General features: G+C 39.3%; 1 protein-coding gene across 2 annotated transcripts in view; it reads right to left on the reverse strand.

The window, feature by feature from the left end:
• gphna (gephyrin a) overlaps positions 1-15860 on the reverse strand; it is a 68546-nt gene that overhangs the window by 984 nt on the left and 51702 nt on the right. For both annotated transcript variants that reach the window (XM_079458233.1, XM_079458232.1), the window contains 13 exons: positions 14614-14656; positions 14397-14534; positions 8654-8746; positions 8400-8455; positions 7198-7317; positions 6680-6738; positions 6364-6517; positions 6157-6278; positions 5890-5977; positions 5455-5528; positions 4072-4136; positions 275-378; positions 95-191 (listed from right to left, as the gene is read on the reverse strand). In XM_079458233.1, coding sequence (XP_079314359.1) covers positions 95-191; positions 275-378; positions 4072-4136; positions 5455-5528; positions 5890-5977; positions 6157-6278; positions 6364-6517; positions 6680-6738; positions 7198-7317; positions 8400-8455; positions 8654-8746; positions 14397-14534; positions 14614-14656 — 1213 coding nt within the window. The remainder of the gene's footprint in view (positions 1-94; positions 192-274; positions 379-4071; positions 4137-5454; positions 5529-5889; positions 5978-6156; positions 6279-6363; positions 6518-6679; positions 6739-7197; positions 7318-8399; positions 8456-8653; positions 8747-14396; positions 14535-14613; positions 14657-15860) is intronic.

The following is a 15860-nucleotide window of genomic DNA, read 5'->3' on the forward strand; positions in this document are numbered from 1 at the left end:
CCTGTGGCTCCACCTACTCAAATTTGACAGATTAGCCAGAGGCCGTAGATGCGAATTTAGGAGAAACGTATATTTAGTAATCAGATTTGTATACCTGTGCTCTGTGCCCAGGGCAGTGGTTCCTGGTGATGCCATGTCAGTATACAGCGATGATACTCTGGACGTGGATCCAACTTAACATCACAGGACAGCTGCAGAGAAAAGGGCGCAATAATGACATCCGAGTGCGACAGATCCACAAAGTATGAAACAAAAAAAGCTGCAGTTTGTTTACCCTGGCTTTGATGATGGTGGGTCTTGGGTCCAAAATCCCCTGCATTTTTCTTAATGCAGGGATGACAAAGAGATTACAGGTTACAACAGCTGACACTGGGTTACCTGACGGAGAAAGCAAAGATAACTGTTGAGGTGACTGTACAGGAACAGAGATCTAGGCTTTGGGGTATTGGCGCCGGTCTGTACAAGAGATCAAAACTGTTGTGAATCATTCAATGTGAATGGTGTGTATGTGTAGTTGTATTTGCAACATGTTTGTCAGGTTTTTTATGCAAATTAGGCTTGGCGTTAATGTATCACAGGGGAGGTAGACCTGAATCCAGTTTGACTCCTAATAAATATGCCATAAATGCCGCTGAGGGTGTTTTCACACTAAAGCTTCTGGTTCAGACCCAAATGCATGTGAGATTAAAGAGTTTGGTTTATTTGTTTGGTGTAAAAGCCGTTTTTCAGGTGTTCAAGTCCTCTTAAAAAAGGGGAACAGGGGAATGATTAAAGGAATAGTTCACCCAAAAACTGAAATTCTGTCATCATTTACTCACCCACCTCATTTTAAACCTGAATGACTTTCTTTCTTCTGTAGAACACAAAATGAGATATTTTGAAGAATACTGGTCATCGAACAATGGTGGTACCCTTTCACTTCTATAGTATGGACACAAAACCAATGCAAGTCGATGGAAACCACCGTGGTTTGGTCAGCAACATCGTTCAAGTTATCTTCTTATGTGTTCTTCAGAAGCAAGAAACACATACAGGTTTGAAATGACACGATGGTGAGTAATTCATGGCAGAATTTTCCCTTTAAGTCAACTCAAGTACAGTTTCCAAGTTTTCTGGCGTAATTTACAGAAGTCAAGTGCAACTTTGACAACGTTTGCTTGTCATGAAAGGAGGACTGAGAGAAATGAACCCAACTCTGGTTTGTCCAAATCGAATGAACAAAGTGTAAAAATACAATCAGGTGCCATTCACACAAGACACATTTTGTTTCCACTTGCACTGTTTTTTAATGTTAATCTAAACAAACATTTGCTGCGTCGGAAACCACATACTGTCACAGTAGGTACTGAACTTGAATAAGTACCTATCTATCGACCATTAAAACAGTACGTTCTATATAGTATGAGTGGGAGTAGTATGACTACATTTCGGACATACTGCATCCACCATGTTTAGTTGTCTTTAGTTGACCCATATGCTCTTGTAGGTGCTGATAAAAACAATTAAGTCAACACAAATTCAATTATTGGCACTTACATTAAAAACGTACATCCACATTAAAGTTTTCTGCAATTTTATTTGATTTAGTTTTGAAAGTGTCCATCCGATCCAAACTCACGAATCTCAGCTGAAGCAGTTGACCATCCAGGCATTTCTCGCCTACTGCTTTGCATACTGAGGTTTCAGACATACTATTCGTGACTCGTACTGTATTTTCGGCCAGTATATAGTATTTGGACGCATGGATGGTTTTAAGACGATAACTGTTACGTCACATCTCACTGTTCTTTCAAAGTCTCACCCCATTTTGAGTTAATTCCACTTAAACATATTGGCAAAGCCCTTTTAGAAGGAAAGCCAATAACCTTTGGCCAAAAACGCACAACTGCTTATGCTAATGCCGGCACGCATGAACGGAAACCAGAGGCAGTTTCTTTTGAATAGATGTCAATCGAAGAGAAGCTTCATTACAATGCTTTTGTGAGGAAACAGCTATTCATTTAAGGAATCGACTGCCTGTCCATTAATGTTCAACAACAATGTTTCACAACAAACAATATTTTCGTTGGGAACGATATGCAGATTTGACTATGATTAAAATGTTATTTTTTAAGAGAAGGCTGAGTACCAGATGATGCGACAGGCAGGAATCACTTATGGCATTATTATAGAATTTAATAGTATTGAATGGGGGATTTCATGTTTTAGAAGTTATGAAAACACTTGAATTGAAATAACTAAAACTGCATGTATGCATATGACGCAGATGCTAATTTATGAAAAAAGGACATAAGTAATGTAAAATATGATATTGCATATTTGTTGAAAATAAAATGTTGTTTCAATAATTATTTTTTCATTACATTTGAAATGTAATGACTTGTGACTGTTGCGTTGATCATGGCAATGCAATTGAATGAATAAGGTAAAATAACAAATAAATAAATATATAGGTAAGGTTTCTATGACTTCCAGATTTCAACAAATAAATTACGGTGATGTGGTCTATTTTAAACGATAAATATATCAGGATGACCAACAGTATGTTTCTTGAGCAATATTTATTGACAATATGAACAAACAAATCCAAGCGAAACATTGCAAGGGAAACTGTTACCGACTGCCGTAAAACTGTGAACTCTGGCCACTGACGTTACTGCCATTATATGATTGGTTGAGGGTGCCTCACGTGATCCATGTAAGCAGTTACGCTTTCTCCTACGGTAAGTATTAAAGACCCTTCCACCTCCTGAGTATCTCCGATACATTAGTCAACACAACGAGTTTGCATAAGATTCATTGAGTTGATTAATATTTTTAAGTTGAATTAACTCAAAACTTTAAGGCAACCCGGTTGAAACGACAAAATACAACAAATCACTTTTGTTGTTTTGAACATGCAAGTTGAAACATTTGTGGTCCGTGCTTTTTGTCTTTAAATGCAAAAACGTATCCTGTGTGAAAGCTCCCCAAGTCTCCTCTTTGAATTAGACAGGTGTACCACACTACTGACTAAGACTAGGCAGAAGTGTGTGTCAGATACAAGGTACAACCATTGAAAGCATTTACAAGAATAAAAGGGGCAAGAATTACAGACAAACAGCCGTTTCATAGCACTAAGCCACATCACATACACAAACATTAAGCTTGGGGAAGTTGCCACAGAACTAACAGCTACACGTATAGCCATAGACCTAAAAGAAAAGCACAAAGCATTTCTCTCAGAAAACAGAACAGAAAGCGTCACATTTGATAATCCCAGCAGAAATATTAGTTCTTTCTAATGCTGATGTTTCATTTTATTATGCTTGTGACGTTGTTAGACAAGTCAAGGCTTTTAATAGTTTGGGATCTTATGTCTGCAATAATGATAACACACTGCTCCCATGTGCCAAAACTAATAGAGACATTTTCTTTTCAAACCTATTTTGGTTTAGAAAACCCTTTAGTTTAGGGTTTTGTGTCAAATTTGAAGTCCATTTCCGTTTTCTGAGCTTGGGCTGAGGACAGGGCTTATTTCTTGAATTAAGAGCACCTACTTCCACGTGTGGGAGGGGGCACAGGAAGTCTGCTGGCCTCGATGTCACTCAAGGGCACAGCCTCCAGTAGAGTCGCCCCTGTGTCTCTGTAGGTGAAATTACCTTTGAAGGGGAATATAGAAATTGCCACTGTCACCACGGCCTCGACCACCCGAATTCTGTAGGTAAAAGGTGGGAGCACAGTGGGCTTTGGGTGTGGGGCAAGCTTGGGGAAGCTGATCGGACGAGTTGGCAGGCAGGAAGACATGGAGCAGAAGTGTGGGGCTCGGGTTCGAAGGTATTCAGAACTGCGAGCTGATACTATTTAGTTATATATCTGGTCAGGAGGTGGGCTTACTACTTAGAAAGAGTAATGTTTTTAAGTAAAAGTAAATGTATAATATCAACAGAGTATCGTGTTGTCAATTGTGTGCGTGTTACACAGTTTCAAGAGTAGGTCAGACAGACACTTTCTGCCAGTCAAACAAAATGCTCCATTCATTCACATTCACAAACACACGTTTTTTATTAACAAAGATATAGCAAGAAATACCTGGAAGGGCAAAAATCAGTTTTCTGGCACCGTCAATGTCTAAGGTGGCAAATGTGGTAGGCAAACTATGAAAAAAAAAAGAGAAGAGAGGACATCAATATATACAGTTAAGTCCATAAATATTTGGACAGAAGCACATTTTTTGTTATTTTAGCTGTGTATCAAAGTGTATTCGAGTTAAATTTTTATAATGGATATTGTCTTAAAGTGAACACTCACAATCTTGTAAATGTAAATATGGACCCCCAGGTTTTTTTTGTTGCTGAGCTCGGCAGTGTGTTAGTTATTTCTCGGAATGTACCAATGTGGTGATTCGGCCGCTCTTAAAGTTTCCGCCATCTTTCTGACGGATTCGTTGTGTTTTTGACTAAAGTCTGTTTCACTTGCATGGAGATCTCATGGGGTTCACAGCAACAGCCTCCAAATGGAAACACCACACGTAGAATCAACTCCAGACCTTTAACATGCTTCATTTATGAAGAAATGATTTAAGAAAAAGCCTGTACCTGGAATAAAACAGCTTTTGATTCAACTGTCCAATTACTTTTAGTCCCTTGAAAAAGGGGAGAGCTTCATATTAAAGGGCTCGAATTCCTAAAGCCTTCAGCTAATCTGGATGTGAATACGCTCTTAAAGCTGAGAGTGTGCACTTTATGACGATATCCATTATAAAACTGTTACACGAGTACACTTTGATACACAGCTAAAATAACAAAACATTTGCTTTGTCCAAATATTTATGGACCTAACTGTTGCTCATCTCTACATCCACGGATGGATCATGGAGCTTTTATTGCTTAAGACATCCGCATTAGAACTGTTTATCAAGCAGGTTTATAACAGAGTCTGATCGGCCAATTTATAGACGTGGTTACTCTGCATCAGCCCTATAATTATTTTTTAAATAGGGTACATTTTCAAATTTCAGATGTAAACTTTTTGAATAGACACAAATTTGATGGTCATATTGAATAATTTCGAATAAATAATAAATCAATAAATAGAACTGATCGTTCTATTGGATTTTATGTGTACAATAACACTGATGTATGTATTCAGCAGACAATTATTTCCAAAGCAACTTACAGTAAATTACAAGGTATACATTTTATTAGTATCCATGTTCCCTTGTGTTCACACCTATTGCATTTAAGATGCTTACACAATGCTCTATCAATGGAACAACGAGAGTACAATAGTCTAAATCAGCCCATAACATCTATACACCTTTCCCAGATATTTCTTCAATCTTATCACAGAAACTACAGCACTATTTCTGACCAAGCTATCACTTTGTTGCATGCCAATTGTGGGCATTTCTCTGAATAATCTATAACGTAGACTTCATTCGAGTCTGGATCTGTTTAACCTCCCATTACTTACCCTGGTTTCATAAACACTCGGCCGAAGTGGATCTGAGCATGAAGGTCTATATCCAGTACCTGCTTCAGATAGTCCTGCAGGGAAACAGAGACTTTAGTTGCGAGGCTGTGTGTATTTGTGTTTCCCCCTTCATGTAGAACAACAGATCTACTCCAGCCTGTCCAACAGCACTTGCGAGGAAGTCAAACGTCGTGTAAATAAAGATCTTTAGTAGGGTGGATTCAAGCACAGCAGAGGGGCTGAGAATTGCAGTGCAAAAACACAGAATAAAAGGTCAAATTAACTAATGACGCTTCGTGGCATAAAACTGAGTAACACTAGATGGCAGTGCAGCACACTGTGACCTCCGGCTGCTGGACATCATAAGTGTTTTGGTCGGAGATAAAAAGCAGATTTCATTTCTCTATCGCAGATCTTAAGTTGTGATCAACTCACCTTTTCACCCATGGACACACCCCCGGACGTGATGATGACATCGGCACGACTAATGCCCTCGTTCAGGGCGTTCAGCAGGTCGTCTGGGCTGCAATGCAGTTTGAAATGGCACTTATAAATAAATGATGGTCAGGTCAGTGAAGTCAATTCCATTAAAACGTTTTTTTTAACGTTCAATTATATCTCATGTCGTCCCATATGACTTTCTATCTTTCCTTTTGTGGAATGATTTAGACATGTGTGTGTTAGTTAGGGTGGGACACTGACTTGTCTCCGACAATCCCGAGGTTAATAGTGGGGTAGCCGTGCTCCTGGATGGTGGCCAACAGTGTAGATCGGTTACTGTCCCTGATCTTTCCTGGGTGTAGGTCATCCTCCGGATTTAACAACTGAAGGCCAGAACACACAGACACTTTCAAATGTGTATTTGCGGAGAAGCCACTAAGGAAAAAGAAGATCAAAAAAGTATTGTACCTCATTGCCGGTGGACATGACTGCTACAACTGGGAACTTCTGCACTTCCACCTCTGTCACCCCTACAGTGGCCAGAAGCCCAATCTCAGATGGACCCATGTGAGTGCCTTTAGACAACACGCACTCTCCTCGCTTTATATCATGTCCTATAGGCCTGTGTGTGCAAGACAAAAGTGCAGAGATGAAACACATGAAAAAGATGGAACATTACAATTTGGGAATGCTTTAAACTTTTGTTTTGCAATGGACAACAAGTCTTGAGAGGGGGGTTCCTGCTTCTTGGCAGATTTTGAATAAAGTCTTCAGTTCCACTGACCTGATGTCTTGTCCTGGACGTGCCTGAACCAGAATCCTCACCTCCAGCTCCTCTGTACCCTATAATTCATGTGTATATAAATGAAGATGTAGTAAAAAAATACATTTGTTTGTTAAATTTTTGTTAAGTAACTTCTTTGGTAACACTTTATAATAAGGTTGTATTCTTAAACATATGTAAATGTATTAGCTAACATGAACTAACAAAGAATAATATTGTTTTCCAGCATTTATGAATCTTTACTGATGTTAGATCATGTCTTAATTATTTGTGTTACTTCATTGTGCATTTACTAAGGTTAACAGTTACAACGTTTGATTTTTAAAATGTTTTAGTAAACGCTAAAATCGCCATCAGCTAAGATGAATAAATGCTGTAAAAGTATTGTTTATTCTTAGTTTATGTTAGCTAATACATAAACTACTTATAACAAATACAAACGTATTGCAAAAAGCATTAGGGGTGTAAAGCATTGTACGTACTGAAAAAGACAATGATGTATTATGTGATAAACTTACATCTTCAGACTCTCGTAGAAGTTCTGTGTCTTCTACCTGCACTACGGCATCAGCACCACATGGGATAGGAGCACCTGTTGTTACCCTCATCACCTGCCCTGGCATGACTGTGAGAATGGGCTACATGCACACAAAGAGAAACACATTCAGTTATCACAGAACACCATATCTGCATTTCTGTGGTAGGCCTCCGTGATGTTAAAGCAAACCAATACAGGTGTTTAAAAAACAAGTATCTTTTCTGAATCACTCTGTAGGTCCATAATGACTTTAAAAACACACAAAGTTCACGCCAGACAATACTTAACGTCACAACACACAAAAAAACAACAAACGAACGTTACTGCGCATGCGCACGTTTGTCGGCTGCAGTTAACTTCCAGTACACATTAACAAAACAATGCAGCGCCTCTAGATTATTTCTGATAACAATAAAAAAAAACAGAAGAACCGTTTCTTGGCTAAACTTGTCTCTCCATTATTTTGAATTTAGACTCTGATACCAAGCTAAACCACTAGATGTCAATATACCAAACGGTTTGTTTAAATTTGACCAAACTACAGGACCAATTCAACAAATTGTTTATTTAATACAATTATTATACAGTAAAATAATAATAAATGAATATTACATCAATAGAGTAAAATATGAATAGTTATATCATAAGATACTAGCCAAACACAAACCGGAAGTTAACTGGTGGTCTGGTGCGCACGCATCCAATGAAACGGTCTACATTGCTGAAAACATCCAACAAACTAAAATAATTTTCATAAAAGGAAATGATTTCTGTACTCTACCCCAAAACCTAGCCACACACAAGCCTGTAGAACACGAATCTGGCCGATATAAGAAATAGTTTTTTATGTTTCACTATATTTCTTAGGGAATTTTCATACATTTGTCCCTCACAACAAGTATAGCCAAATCTGTACACACACAGCTTTTAGATAGCCCATGGGGATCTCCCCCTCTCTCTCTCTCTCTTTCTCTCTCTCTTTCTCTTTCATTAAAGCATGGTCACTGGGTTTGAGTTGTCTTGCCATCTGAGTGCACAAACCTCCTGCAGTGCAAAAGCATTTCCAGTGTGTTTTTGTGTGTGAGAGGGAATCAGCATTAGGTTTTTAGTGCACATGTGATGAACAAACATACACAGTATACTAGTGTCTCTCTGATGAACTGAAGTGTTAGTTTAGCTCACCTGCTCCCCGGCCTGAGACTCCCCGATGATGAAACGATCTCCAGGGCCATCAGCAGCTGAGAGAAAAACATAACCATGAATGAATAAATTCTCTGTTATTTCCGAAAACGATCATTTTTTGGATTACCAGCTGGGTGAACAAGTACTGTATGTAGATATAATACATTAATGACGTTATACATTATTACGACTATTGTGAAAGACGGAAAAGAAAACCTTGCGGAATCCACAATTTGTCAATACCAGCATCTCACCTCGAACGGCGTAGCCATCTTTAACTGAGGCAGGGAAAGGTGGCAAGTTGTCTTTGGCGTAGACGTCCTGAGCCAAAACGCGACCCATTCCATCTACAAACAGAAAACGAGAGATATAAAGAATTTACAGCTCCAATACAGAAGCAAACAATCGTGAATGAAATGAATAGAAACCACAATTCAAGTCTGCTTCGGTGTAGGAGTGGGGGAACATATTGAGAAATGACGGTACTTGGAGTGCGACGAAAGCTCCGTGAGAAAGCACATGTAAGCATGCGGCCACATGGTTGATGAGAACAGGAATGGATGGACGCAGAACGAGAGGAGGTGATGCAGGCAGAAAAATAAAGAGAAGTTTGTGTGTGTGCCCTGATTCACAGATGTGCCATTTTCTCCGAGCACCAAACACACAGTCACGCACAAAGCCTGATATCTCTGGAGGGAGCAACAAGCGCCCACCCACACATGAAAAGAAAAAAAAGAGAGAAAGAGAGAGGGAAAAACAAAAGAATGAAAGATCTGGGAGAGCCAGAAGGAAGCAGAGAGAGAGCAAAAGCACTGGTGTAGCGAATAAAGAATGAGAACAAGAAGGGGCGAGCGAGCTGATGCTAATGAGGCCTCGGCTCGGCTGGAGGCTGATTAGAAAAGACTTATTTCTCTAAAACAGCACATCTGACGAGGCTCTAAATATAGCATGTGTCTGGATAGGGAGATCAAACAGATGGGTACGGTGTTATCTACACACAGCGATGAGTACACAAGCTCTCATCACTGAGAGCGCTGACAACCCAGTCGCCACGAAACTGCATCGCTACCCCGCAGCTACAGTACAACAAGCCCACGTCTGCTCATATTTAGACACTACGACCACAAAAAGACCATTCTGACTACTACAAAACGTATCAAGGTTTACCTAAACGGTGTTCACAAAGGGTGTATACTAGTATACTGGAATGACCCAAGGATGAGTTAATGATGACAGAATTTACATTTTTGGGTTGAACTATTCTTTTAATAGCATATCGGGCGACCAGAGTTTGTGTCCTGGCTCGATTTTCTGTAATTTCTTCACTTTCCTAAATGACTTGTGTATTAAAGATTCAGTTTTAATTAAGTTTGTTTGCAATATTATAATTTGGTATTAACTGTTATGTAAAAGCAAAAGACACTTGAAGCAGTGCTACATTGTGAATTCAACAATGGCAAGAGAAACACTGTACCCATCACAAAAACTAAACTATATTCCTAAACTAGCACAATCTCCTGGGGCCTCATTTATCATCAGTGTGTGTGTAGTGAGTGCGTAAGAACAGCTTCACACAACGTGTGGGATTTACCAACTTGTACTTATACGTAGAATTGTGTTTGTAAATAAGTACACCTCCGAGACATGCTTACGCAAAAAATTTAGTCGTATGAAACAGTGATACTACAAAAAGAAAATGCCACCGTGTGTTTCCTGTGTCCTTTGTTTGCAAATACTCGTTTTGAAAATTCAGAATTCAAGCTAGACATTTGTATAATTGGGGTGAGAAGCTACAAAAGACAGATGGGAAATCATTTGAAATGTAGTTATAGTGTCATGGCTGATCTCACTTTTCTAATTTGGCAAACCTTCTTTTATTGAAAGCACAATGTAAAAGACCCACTTAACAGAACAATATATGAAAAAAAAGAAAAGAAAAAACATTTAGATTTACATTTAGTCATGAAAAACTGTCAGTGTTTGAATGATGAAAAAATATTCAAACAAACTAAAAAAGTACATATAATTATTCAAACAATTATAGAAATAAAAATGACATTAAAAATAAAAAATTAACAATAAAACTAAATTTAGCAAAACATGCATTGCGCAAAGAATGCGTTTTCAAAGACCACTGTGATCTGTTCAGTGATATTACAGACTACAATTTATTTATAAAGGGAGGTTTCGTCACCATAAATGGTTCATTGGAGGCGTTTCCAAAAGCAAATAACCATGCAGGTGAACGTGAACGAGCAGGACAAAATATGGAACCTTTCTAGGCACTGTTGATAAATGAGACCCCAGAACTTTACTGTTTACGTATATCATTTACTTGAGGTGTATAATACTATCGCCAATATACCGGTTGTGGTCTATAACAAAAAGCAGTTATAAGCTGAATTGGCATCAGCTGAAAATTCTGGAAAGTAACAGAACCCACAGTCCTCAGCTTATGCTAAAGGGCCGATCTTCTCAGAGGCCGAGTCCATTTATAAATCTTTCTTTACATTCATTTTATTAACCGAAGTGAAAGTGACAGAGAGAAATTTTTAAACATACACCCCGCTCATAACTTACACCCATCTTGGTGTGTGAACAACGCTATTTCAAAAATTTATGAGCGACATTACTTGGCTCGGTGAGGATATTTCCTCTATTTACGCTGATCTGGACCTGGTCTCCTTGTGCCGGCGCTGAGCTAAAAATCCATCACTTTTATCTGTCATAAAACAGTGAGGGTCTACACAGGGTTACCGATGGATTGAAACTACGGTTGAGGTGTGTTGGGGGTTTTATGAGAAGAGGTGACGTGTGGAAAATGTGTATAATGAATGTTTGCTTGGGTTTGGTATATGTTAGAGATTGAAAAGTATTTATGTGAAAACACTGGCTAAACCAGACTAAGGAGGACTAACCATTTAGGAAGGCTGACTACTTTATATGCAGATTTTCTATGTTTTCCTACAAATTTTCTTTTGTTAACTGATCTCTTATGGGAATTATCCATGATTCAACTACAGTACCATAGTTGATATTATACTTGGTTTTACATAAATGTACATACATTACATAAACTGACCATGGTTTGACTATAGTAACCATAGTTTAACAATAATATTGTTATACAAATGGTAATCAATAAACCAAAACATGGTGACTTCACCTTTACTATTAAAAAACTATGGTTGGTCTTTTCTAAAAAATGCATGTTGACACCTTAGACAATTGTGCTGCCCGCACCTCACTGACTTAAGTCATAAGCAATGGCTTTATACATTAAATTATGTAATGTACTGTAAACGGCCCCTATGAAACGTTACGTCTGAATATTCCCAATTACACATAGTTTTTAGACAGACTTGTGTATTATTCTGCTTTGACTGATGAGTTTTTGCTGGTTTCTATAGTAGCAGCCACTGGAAAATAATGTGGAATGCAAAATGACAATGAAGCTCTCCAGAACGAGGCCATTCACCATTGATAAATCAAAAAGGGGTTTCAGCCAAATGCTGCATGATCCGCATCAACTCAAAATCAGTGAAGCTTATGTTTGCTGATGAAAAGATTCCAGTGCATTATGGGCTGATCCAAAAACGCATTTTATATTTACAAAATAGTCGAAAATGGTATATCAAAGGTATATAAAGGGCGATTTCTGGTAGATAGTCAATAGGTGGATTCATGCTATGCAAAAATGCAATGCGGTTTGCAATGGATCTCGGACACTAGGGCTGCACAATATATTAAAATGATCGAAACATAGCAAACGTGCATACCGCAATGGTTTGTCAGATTCGTTTTGATGTTCAGCAACAGTTAAACATGGCTGTTCACATTCACAAGTGGAAATTATGCTTTCTGTAATAATACATATGAACATGTATGTTTTTTTTATTATTCGTTTTGAAATACAGTTTAATATCATTTAAATGATTATACAAATTTAAAGCATTATTATATTTATTGTAATGTATAATCTCTCGGATTATTGTAATGTATATCACATTATTTAGCAAGTTATAATAAGTTATTATTATCGCATTTTCTTCAATATCACGCAGCCCTATCTGATTCAGAACTAACATGCATTTTAAAGACTCAATATTGCATGCTTTTGTACCGGCTTACATCAAAATAATGATGTATTTTACACATACTTTGTATAACTAGAATGCAATCTAAGCAAAGCAATGGGGTATATACCAACGGTGCGATGACGTATGTCGGCTAAAATTTCAGCCAGCTCTGGCTTATCCACTGGAAACAATGGCGTTTTAATTCGGTCGCTTCAAAATGCACATAGGATTACGGTCAACAGTCAAATCATCCAAACACTACATCCTACTTCAACAACCAAAAAGAAGAAGCTCTTCAGGCTCTCTGTTTAAAGCTGCATTCACAAATAGGAAAAAAGCTAAGTAAACTTTTGCCCGTATTCGAGGCATAATGGCAAAGGCAAATAGCAATGTTCAGCTGTAGTGTTGCCGGTTCGCTGAAATTGTAATGTTTACCTACTAAACACATTGTTACACTTGATGAAAAATGACATCAGTGCAATGATAGCAGAAGTGGCTCAGCGGCTGAGATTTTAGCGGAAGTACGTCATCACCGTGTATGCATAAACCCCATTCTGTGAATTTGGATTCAGTCATGTTGAGATCTGTTCATTCATATCGTTCACTGCTCCACCCTCTTGTTGGCAGAGAACTCTATAGCGCCCCTCATTGGTCCGGAGGTGAAATGATGCAATTACATGAAAGACAGCTCTTCCACAGCGGATTCTGATGAGCATCGGGCATGCTCGGAGGTGCTCACTGACCTGTGCAATACCTGGGGGTGTGGCCAGCACTGGCCAAGGACCTCGTCTCTGCCTTTGTTTCAGGGCCAGAACAGAGAGGCAATTTCCGCCAGCTTGAGCCACTCTGGTGCCAGACGCCTTTTCGTGCCGGTGGGGCCATGTCACCTGCGCTGGGCCCTGCCAGACGCACTGCACATTTCACTACCACAAGGGCAATCCCACAATCCCCCACCACATGGACCAAAATGAATACCAAGCTCACAGCCTGCATCTTGGTGGCACAACTGACATCCACATGCAGGGGTGGCTGCTCTGTGTTAGTGATGGCCGTGAAAACCAAAGAAGACCCACCAGAAATAAAAACCACGGTGGTGTTTCGACCATAAAGTAAATAAAATAAAAAACGATGAGCGTGGAGCGGTCAAATTCTGCTGCCCCTGATGTTCATGTAGATTCAGCAGTGTGAGCAATGGAAACCTTCCAGAGCTTTTTTACACTTGGGTTTGTGTTGTGGCAATCACACAGCTGTTGGAAATTGATCACAGGATCAGTCTTCAGATAAGCGCAAATGGTATCAGAGCTTCAGAGGAGGTCAGCGAGACAACAGAGGACAAGATTAAAGCTGAAAGAATGGAGAGATGAGGGAATGAAAGAAAGACTAGATGTATGACAGACGAGGAGCTACAGGCATGAAAGATGAAAAAGCAACAGAGCAATACTGAAAACTTGAAAAGCATTGAGAGCACGGCAACTATACGCCTTCAGCACTTACTGGCCTATATACACAAAAGTTCAAAAGCCAATGATAGAACTCATTTTGGTACCGTTGAAAGGACCAAAAATGAACCGTTTCTTATCATTAACCGGCAGGAATTGTTGCTCCAAACTCATGACTTACTTTCTTCCGTAGAAGAAAAAATAATGCAGATTTGATCCATTGCTAATGTGTTCCATAGAAAAAAGTCAAAATAAAGCCAAATAAAGGATGACTCTTATTTTTGAGTTTTTGGTTAAAAAAAATTCAAAGCATGACAAAAATATAACACATTCATAGTTTCTGTGTGTGTGCGCCACAACTATAGTGTATACATTTTTATTTTGTTTATAAAATACAGTATATATTCAGTTTGACTTTTAAACTCTGTCACAAGGCCTTCGGTCTACTGACATTTTGTAAAAACGAACGCAGGTCTTACCTCTGTAGTTGATGATTTCGGTTCCAAGGACAGGAGTCATCTCCAGCACAGTGATGAAGGCCTTGTCCATAGAAGTGAGTGGGAAAGGGGACATGCGGTGTCTCCTAGCTACCTTGGTGATGTCCACTGCGCTGTGACCTGAAACCAAAAGTGAGAGTTTACACACGCTCGCACACACGCTCGCAAACAATGCTGATAACGCACATCGGTCACCCACTTGCTCTCAAGATGTTCTCCTTGCTGCTGCATCGCGACTGGACCTACAGATATAGAGAGTCAGAGAATGAGAGGAAATGAGGAAGAGAGAGAGAGATGGATCGGGAAAGGAAAAAAAGAGAGAGATGAAGAGAGTTAGAGCACAAAAGGAGCTTCATCCTTCGTCCAGGAGTGTTTGCATTCCACTGACAGGATTCTTTAAGATCGGAATGATCATCTACACATTCAGACAAAACGATCCAAAAAAAATACTGAAAAGATTTTCAGCCCTACTGCCATTATTATCATTATCATCATCATTATGGTCTTGACATTGTGCCCCATTGAAGGTTACAATGTTGTATCATTCTACTACCCAAACAAATGATTGAGTTTGCATTACAGCCTAGATGGCTACTTGGTCATTTAACATTGATTTCGCAGACTCAATAAAAATAAGGAACGCGTATTAAGGAAGTAAACATTCTATATTTTAATTTCACATTGACATCATTCAATTTAAACCCCCTCTATGCTAAATTGCATCCAAAATGACCCATGAATGTCTCACGATAATAATAATAATAGCAAATTGATTATACATTCAGCTGTAACTGTCAAATCTACCAATACAAAGTATTATAAAGTATGGAGTTCCCTTAGGCCAAGAGTAATGGTATGAGAGAGCAATCAAATTCCATGCAAAAAATACACAGACTTGAGGCTATAAAGGTTTATAAAAAAAATAAAAAAAATAAATAAAAAAAAAGAGTAATTTTTTTTCTAATTACTGCATGAAAGCTTTGAAAAAACATCTCCTTCGTGCTGAAACGCAATGCCCCTGGCCTATAGGGGGAGACACACAAGCAAGTCCCAAATCCTTTCTACTCACGATCCAGTTACAACAGACTAGCACCAACACGACAAATCAATGATCGACACAGAGCAGAGAGAGAGCGAGAGAGAGAGTGAGAGAGAGAGAGCGAGAGAGAGAGCGAGAGAGAGAGCGAGAGAGAGCGAGAGAGAGCGCGAGAGAGAGCGCGAGAGAGAGAGAGAGCGAGCGAGAGAGAGAGCGAGCGAGAGAGAGAGCGAGAGAGTGCGAGAGCGAGTGCGAGAGAGAGCGCGAGAGTGCGAGAGAGTGCGAGAGAGAGCGCGAGAGTGCGAGAGAGTGCGAGAGAGCGAGAGCGAGCGAGAGCGAGAGAGAGAGAGAGAGAGAGAGAGCGAGAGAGAGCGCGAGAGAGAGCGCGCGAGAGAGAGAGAGCGAGCGAG

Source organism: Barbatula barbatula, assembly GCF_947034865.1.
Source record: "Barbatula barbatula genome assembly, chromosome: 6".
Taxonomy (NCBI): Eukaryota; Metazoa; Chordata; class Actinopteri; order Cypriniformes; family Nemacheilidae; genus Barbatula; species Barbatula barbatula.